This window comes from Motacilla alba, chromosome 12, assembly GCF_015832195.1.
Source record: "Motacilla alba alba isolate MOTALB_02 chromosome 12, Motacilla_alba_V1.0_pri, whole genome shotgun sequence".
In the NCBI taxonomy this organism is placed as follows: Eukaryota; Metazoa; Chordata; class Aves; order Passeriformes; family Motacillidae; genus Motacilla; species Motacilla alba.
In genome coordinates this window covers 12,449,426-12,457,822 of record NC_052027.1, presented here as the reverse complement: position 1 = coordinate 12,457,822, position 8,397 = coordinate 12,449,426, and the positions used below count along the sequence as shown (strand labels likewise).

Sequence of the window (8,397 nt, the reverse complement as noted above, 5' to 3'; positions counted from 1 at the left end):
CTGGGACTTTCTCCACGGTTCTTTCACACACGTCAGTTATGTTTAACAATCTGACCTGATAAGTGATACCAACAAAAGAAGGAATTAAAAGTCCAGTTTCCTTGTAAAAATACTTTTGAGTTTTGGATTAAGAATTTCAGACCCATAGCTGTAAGTATTACACTGTAAAAAGAAAATTCTTTAGTGCTGTCCTAGGAGAGCAAACTAAAGGTGATCTTAATAGCTTGCTTAAGAGTAAGACAGCAGAAAAAAAACCAACTTGAAACAATAAAAGTAAACAAAACCAAGCAAATAATCAAATAAAAACTCTGCTAAAATTATTACATGTTCCTGATTGCCTAATCATAATTCATATTAATATAAATAGAAAAGCAATTGGAAAATAGAATTTTTAAAGGGAAAGGCAGCTTCAGAAAGACAGACTTACACTGGCTCAACACCCAATAAGCAGGGACACAGATGCCCAGTTGTAATAGTGATGGTAGGATGGAGTAAGACCTTTATGTGCTCAGTTATTTCTACTGTATTTTTTGGAGGGATCCATACACAGAACAGATGATGGCTGTATCTGAATGCAAGGTGAAAACAGTTCTTTGCTAGAGGAGATGTAAAAAGAATGCTTGACTAATGTATTTTAATTATTTTTAAAGAAAACAAAAGTGCAGAATCAAGTTCATTACCTATAATATTTCTCTCAGAAAGCACAGACTACTTTAATTTCCCATGAAAATATATTTTGTGATATTCAACTAATGCACAAAAAAGGTGTTCACATTTTAATAATACCACAAGGGCTAAAATCCTAGTTGTATTACTTACAGATTGTAAAGATGGTCATAATAATAATAATAATAATACATACTTAATACAAAAGCTTGAGGGTCAGAAAGTATTTGTATGCCCTCTCACAATACAAAAACCTCCAGATGGTTCTTTTGCACACTAAGTTGCATTTCCTCTGTAAGCCAGCAGAGAGAAGAGGGTGTTGTGAAGTCTGGATGGGAACTGTCCCCAGTCAGTCATCCAGCTGGCAGAGCAGGGCCACGCCTCTCTTGATCCAGTGCTGGACTGGCTGGTCCGTGTTGAGCCTCAGGGCAATGACGAAGTTCGTGGAGTGCCCAGTAGTGGACAGGACCCCTTTGCGCTCGCTTGTCTTGTAGAGTGGGCAAACGTAGGCATTGGACTTCTTTATGTCTGATTTCACATCTTCAAAAAACCCCAAAATAAAGCATTACATTCAGCAGATCTATGGTAGAAACATAATCTACATGCAAATGTTAAGTATTTACAGTAACATCTGTGAACATCAATAAAAATGCAAAGTTGTTTTGTGAATGACAGAATAAAATTATCTGGCTTTTTCTTGTTGTGTTTCCTTGTGTGGTTTGTTTTGTTCTTAAACCAAATTAATTTAACTAAAATTTATTTTCAGGACTTGATGCCCTCCTGTGATTCTGCCAGCTTTGTAATACTCAAAGACACATTAAAATTTGAATAGTTACTTAGTTAATACATAGCTTATACATGAGTTTTTCACAGCTCTACAAAAATTCTGGTCTAGTTGCCAGGGAACCTAACTGCAATTCAAGTCATCTGAGACCCAAGGACAGAACTCTGCAAGAACTCTTTGTATGCCCAGACTGCTTGCATGGAACTTGTGCAAAACATAAAATTGTGCAGGTCTGAACAAATTCATCCAACCTCAAGAGAAAGCACAAGCAGAGAAAGTGGCAAATTTTAATACTGCCTATTTGCTAACACTTAAGTTGCAGCAGTTGCAGTAGCAAGTCCTGATTTTGTGCATAAATAAAAACAGGGATTTACTCCTCTAAATCAAAGAAAACAAGAGTTGTGAAAATTATCTTATTAGTAGGAAAGACAGCTATCCCAGAGCTAAAAATAACCTGAGCAAACCCTGCTAAAGCACATAAGGTAAAACACTCAGTTTCTGTAAATCTGTTAAAAGTTCTCCTCAGTGATGTTCAGTAAAAAAGGAAACCATGGTTGCAATTTCTCATTGAACAGCTCACACATCAGAGAAATCATACTCACTTGGCTTTATCCAAATGATCGGCATGGCATCAAAGAGCACTTTGGGATACTGCTCAGTTAACATTCCCCTGGAGAGAGACAGCAACAAAGTAATTGTTTGTGGCCGGAGGGGTTTTGGTGGGTGTTTTTTGGTTGTTACTTGCTTTGTTTTTACTTCGCCATTTACCATGCATGAAAGAGTAATTTGGTGTGTTATTTCAATAATATGAAAAGTATCACTTAAATTATTTAAAGCAGTCTTGCTTGAGCACTGAAAAAAGCTTTCCAGAACCACAGTAAAACATTTGGCTACTGACTTGGCCCTGTCCCAGCGAGCTCCATCTAAAAATAATCCGTGGATGTAAACACCGTCCTCTGGGGCAGTATCAGCAGTATCCTGAGGAATAACCTGCAGGAAATAAGTGTTACAAGTCATTCAACTCTCACAGCTCTTTGCTTTTTGAGCTATTATGCCAGTTTTCAGACCAAATCAAACTAAGAATAATACAGTAACCCCTCCTTTTCAATGCTACTTTTATATATATCTGTAGGGACAGCAGACTTCTCTGGGTTTGTTAACTACCATTCTTGTAGGTTACAAAATGAGGCTTTAATCACACAGAAAAATATACACTGGCTAGGCTGTTTCCTTGAGTGGAGTTCTGGGTCCCGTGATAGAATTGCTTTTAATCACTTTGAGAATACCTCTTCTACAGAGCTTATTTAGCCTGCCAGTCTTAACAAATGTCTGTCTTCAGACTGCAGTCACTTGCAAAATGAACCCTCCAGTTAGGATTTATTTACTACATCTCACCACAACATCAGGACTCAGATTAATAAAATACTAATTTATAGTTTATCCATACCTCAAATTCATATCCTAGAAGGTCAATAGGGATCCTGTGCTTCCTGGCATAGTTTTGCATGGCTCCAGTTAGGAAAGCTTGAGTAAAATAGAATCCTGATAGCCAAAACACAGCAGGCTTCCCTAATTCATACCAATCCTGGAGAGAGGAAAGCAATACACTGAACAACCAGAGAGAGAGGAATCCCATACTTTGACTATTTTCTACATAATTGTACTCAGAAAATCTAAACAAAGCCTATCACTCCTTTCCCAATAAAGACAAATTATATGGAAAAATAGATTGAACAATTGGCAGCGCTGCCACTTGTACATTACCTGTAAAAACTTCAGCCTTGCTAGCAAATCAACAATATAGCTCCCTAACGGTTTTAAACTTGGGTATGAATGCTGTGCCCACTTCTCAGGAACTTTTCCAATAAGGAGACTGCCAGACAGAGCCTCCAGGTCAGCATCCATAACAACCAGTCCTTTAATGGCTTTCTTCAGGTTAATTAGTGTAATGCGAATAGTTCGGATTAAACTAGAATTAAAAAACAAACAACTTTCACACATTCTGCATGATTCGTTAAACACAACTATGTCATCGGAAAAAAAGTAAAAGAAGTGGATTATGGAGGCATCTGTAGAACTTTTTTAGCTTTTTTTATCTATATATCTATGTAGATATCTGCACAATAAGCCACGTCTGTAAAGTCATGGATTCGTGCATTAGTGCAGATTTATTTAAGCCTAGGAACAGTAATAAATTCTTTTGTTATCTCTGATATACTGAATTTTTTGTAAGAGGATAAATTTAAAACTCCAAATGTATCCACTATAATATAGATGAAGGAAAAAGGTTTTGATTGCAAAAGAAGAGGGTGTGCATTAAGGATAACTTGGAGACTTAAGGCCAGAGAGCATTTGGGAGAAAATTAAGCAGGAGACATGAAGAGAAAAATAGAAAAGAAGGAAGACAGAGAAAAAGAAGAAAGAAGGAATGGACAGGCAGGTGAAGATGAGAAAGAAAATTAGGAAACAAAGCCAAAAAGAGATTGAGGACCCAAGGAGAAAAATAAATTCAATTCTAGGTTTGTAGTCTTAGAAGAATAATTGTGAAAATTAGGCATAGGGGAAAAAAAATCAGAAAAAGGGGGAGAAAAATTCACACAGAAGCACATAAGAAAATTAAGAAACAAAATATCTTCATTGCAGAAAACATTTCATAAACTATAACTGTCCATGTAGAGTTTCTAATTCCTTTACCTTACAGGTCTGAAATATGAGGAAAATAAAATAAAATTAAGGTAATGATAGTGAAAGAGAAAGTGAAGTTAAAAAAATATATCTATATATTTTTTGCATTCTCTTTTCCCAGTACTTCCTCATACTCCCTTCTTTTCTCTTTCAGTTGATTTTGCCTGATATCTTGCCTATTATTTTTCCTGACATCTACCATACACTCTGACTCTCCACAAGGAGCAAGGGTGTTTGGACTGCAGGTATCACTGTAGGCAATTAGAAGGGAACAAAACCCATATTTTACACACTACAGGGCTTACAGAATATGATTTGCAGGAAATATTTTTCTGTGAATTGAATGATTTCTGGTAAATTTAATAAAATAAAACATTCTTACTGGTTAAATCTTTCCATTTCTTGCACCAGCACAGTGTTCATACTTTCTTCATATTTCACAGGATATTTAATTAGGCAACTTTCAATGTCAAAATCCTCTGGAAGCTGTAAATGACAACACATGTGGAAATCATTCCACATATCATTATGATGTTCCAGTAAAGGTGTGCAAATGTGAAAATTTGCAGAGCAATAGAAACCACTAAACTTTCTGATTAGTATCTTAGCAATACATGATTCAGTAGTTCAATCTAAATAAAAATTTGTGGGATTTTAATGTTCATTAAAAAAATAGAATTTTTAATAGAATGAAAAGCTATTTATATTTTCTATTTATTACTTTTAAATTTGTTCATGTGAATGAATCAACTGTTCTTTCAAGTTCTCTTTGTTCTGTTTTCTCTCTACTGTCTTCTGCCTATTTAATAAAATTAATAAAATTTCTTTTAACTGACATATAGCTGTGGTCTGTTACAGCCACACAAGTTCTTACTTTCACATTACACCAAGTTCCTTTCAGAATGCTTTTCTTTCAAGATGAAATCTACTTTACACTGAAAATTCTAGTTAAGGAATTTCTGATTTGTAAAAAGATAAGTTGAAGTCATTTGTATAATACAATACCTTGCTGAGAATATCATCTGCAATTGCATAAAGAGTGCTGTCACCACCCCCAGAAGTTCCTTGAGAACCTCCTCCTTGTGTTAAAATCAGAGATTCAAAGAGAGTCTTAGTTTGCTGAAGATCTTTTGCAATATCCACATTTTCATGCAAGCCAAATACCTCTGGGTGCTGAGTAAAGGGAAGATTCTAGGACAAAATAAAAAAAATGTCTGGGTGACATAAAGCAGGAGGAATCTCATCCAAGGTTTCTTTAAGAAGTCAAGTGAAAAACTTCAACTGCAGGTGAGTGAGTACCTTTGGGGCAGATATTTGCAGACAGAATTACTGGTGATAGAGTCACCACTTCTCACACAGAAAGTAATTTCCAAAGAATTCTCAATTATCTATGCTACACATCCCCCTATTTACTTACTGATTCCCTCTCCAAAACATTGAGAACATGGCAAGGATCATACAAGGATGCTGGCAAGAACCTGAGCACACAACTAACCGTGCTGCAAAACTACCTCTTTAAACCTTTCAGGATTGCTTTCTTAGCACATCATTGTAACAGTGCAAAGCCTTGTTGCTACTTTTTACCTTAATAAACTCAATGTACTCCTCATATGTGCCTTTGGGTGGAGCATAGTAGTTGCCACTGGGAGAAAAAGTGTACCGAGGATTGTCGATGATATCTGGGTTATAGAAGTCATCCAGCATTGTCAGCAGCAAGCGTCTGTCCCAGTCATCTGTCACTCGACCTCCATAGTTACACTCACCAGTCAGGTAAGAGACAGCTTCAAAGGGAACATGGCTGTACTCATTGATGAATAACTGAAACAGAAAGAAGAGCAGTTCTAGAGACTTGCAGGATCTGCTAAGCAACAGTGCGACCTAACAGACTAAAAGGCTGGAAGCTATAGGATGTGTAAGCTGCAGTTTATGGAGTTTTTTTCCTAGGTGCTGGAAACCCAAATTCTGAAATCTTATTTTCAGGTAAAAATTATTGTTTAAAATCAAGACGAGTTAAGAGCAAAAGCCTCTTATGAATATCAAAATTACTTAGTCGTCCAAGTCATTCTTCAATTATTTACAAGTGGATGGTTTCTCCAGTTCAAACTTTGTAGATGGATACTTTTCTGCACCAGAAATAAATATGTGTTTCACTTACTTTATCTTTTTATCTTCCTCCAACCTCGTTCATTAATTTCTTGGTAACTTTTTCAAATCTTCAGTCTCAACTCCTGTAATTCAGTTTTAATTCTCCTGACTTTTATACAGAGTGTCTATAAAAGGTTCAGGGTCAAGTAGTGTTCACCATCTCATTTTGGGGAAGGAGAATAGTCTGAAGTTCTGTTAACTACCAGTATACATGTAGAAAAATGCCATCCTATTAACAACCCAATAGGTGACTGTCATTGACATGTGCTACCTCAAGAACAGTGAGCTCTTGTACATGACAAATATAACTTTTATAATACTCATATATATTCATTACATTCCATATGTCTGTAGAAATCTAAACTTCTTATGTCATTTGTAATTTTGAAAATATTTATAATATCATTGACATTCCTTGCCTTTACAGCTGAAGTCCTGATTATCTATACACATTTGAGGTAACTTCAGAGTATTGCTCCTTGTGACTCCCAGCTGTGTTTCGCAAGATCAGATTTTAGGAGGTAATCAATGATTTTACCTGCAGCTGTCTGATACTGATTCTCAAGTCAGATTCATTAAATCCATAGGGTATATTCCAACCAAGGGGCCCAAACTTCCTTCTCTCCTGAACAAGAGCATGGAAGAAACAAACTCCAAAGAGTAGTTTCTCCCATATCTTTGAAAAAAGCAAAAGAAAAATGTATTATTAACTAGCCTGTAAGTTCATGGTAGTGTGCAAGCTGTGTAGTGAGCACTCTTGGATTACCACTCTCCACCCAGCTATAAATCCAGGCCACCACTAAGTACCTTGTGGTTTTTTGCCCAGGGAACAAGTGCACACACAGTGCCATATGTGCAAGCACATTTAGCCAGTTCCTCAAGTACCATGATATCCTTTAATGCATAGGGCAACTGACTTCATAAGAATTCCAATAGTACCCGATATTTATTTTTAAGGTTCATTAGATAAACAAAAAATACAAATGTATTTTTAAAGCAAGTCCTTAGGTGCAGTCACACCTATGTATATCAATAACTCATATCTCTGATCCCACTGTTTTTCACTTCCTTCACAGGTAATGATTAGCTAAGTTGTTCACCAGGTATCAATAAGATATATGGGCACTGCAGCACTTGGTCCCTGGTAGCAAGAAAAGGTCTCCTCAGTGCTTATCATATCAAGAACAACAGACATGCATTTCTAATCAATGCTCAGAGTCCACGTACATTGTGTACTATGTGCGTGTAGCAAGTAAGCCTAAGAAATCATTTAAATATTGCTACATGAAATTGGATAACAAAACCCCAGAGTCCAAAATCTTCTCAAGAGATAGGCAGCCTAAGAAATAAAAAGCCTAATAAATTTAATAAAGTCTAAGAAATAATTTAATAAAGCCTAAGAAATCATTTAAAATATTGCTACATGAAATTGGATAACAAAACCCCAAAGTCCAAAATCTTCTCAAGAGATAGGCACATTACCAGCTCCTTTCCAGGGCATCCAGCAAAGAATTCAGGATCAGAAATAGGATCAGAAAGAAATGACTGAAGTAGGTTTAACCGGAGACCAGTGGGAGGCTCATTTGTCATCTTCACACCATTCTGCAGAATGGTTACTGGAAACTAGAAATAAAAAATAGCAGAACTGCATTCAGAAAGTGTGGAAGAGATTCTATATTGATAATATACTATTATTCTGTGTTTTTTACGTTAACAACTATCTGCAAGAAATTACATTTTAAAGGTCAACAGCTTATAAAAAATTCTCCAAGGCATCAAGAAAGTAAGACTCTGCTGCAAATAACAAACCTGTATTTTAAAATGTTTTCTTGGTATTCAGCACTTCACAGATAAAATGCAAGACTAATTTTTTTTATTTATGTGAGAGAAAAAAACCTTCTTAATCATATATCCTGACAGATTGCAGTTTCATTGAGTAGTACACAAAATATTGCATATCACAGTATCAAAGTATTACAAAGGAAGCTTGATATATCATGTTTATAATTATTTTTAAATGTCCTTTCTTGGTTAAATTATCTCTTCAAAGCCTCACTGCATTTCAGAGAAGTTTTGTATTATCAGCTCATTCAGGTATACAAAAATTCCCTAAAAAT

General features: G+C 35.8%; 1 protein-coding gene across 8 annotated transcripts in view; it reads right to left on the bottom strand.

The window, feature by feature from the left end:
• Positions 1 to 978: 978 nt before the first annotated feature.
• Positions 979 to 8,397, bottom strand: part of DNAH12 (dynein axonemal heavy chain 12) — a 58,902-nt gene continuing 51,483 nt past the window's right edge. For all 8 annotated transcript variants that reach the window (XM_038148987.1, XM_038148990.1, XM_038148986.1 and 5 more), the window contains 10 exons: positions 7,763 to 7,903; positions 6,819 to 6,956; positions 5,720 to 5,953; positions 5,141 to 5,326; positions 4,518 to 4,621; positions 3,215 to 3,419; positions 2,898 to 3,035; positions 2,349 to 2,440; positions 2,053 to 2,120; positions 979 to 1,206 (listed from right to left, as the gene is read on the bottom strand). In XM_038148987.1, coding sequence (XP_038004915.1) covers positions 1,016 to 1,206; positions 2,053 to 2,120; positions 2,349 to 2,440; positions 2,898 to 3,035; positions 3,215 to 3,419; positions 4,518 to 4,621; positions 5,141 to 5,326; positions 5,720 to 5,953; positions 6,819 to 6,956; positions 7,763 to 7,903 — 1,497 coding nt within the window. In that variant the 3' untranslated portion in view covers positions 979 to 1,015. The remainder of the gene's footprint in view (positions 1,207 to 2,052; positions 2,121 to 2,348; positions 2,441 to 2,897; positions 3,036 to 3,214; positions 3,420 to 4,517; positions 4,622 to 5,140; positions 5,327 to 5,719; positions 5,954 to 6,818; positions 6,957 to 7,762; positions 7,904 to 8,397) is intronic.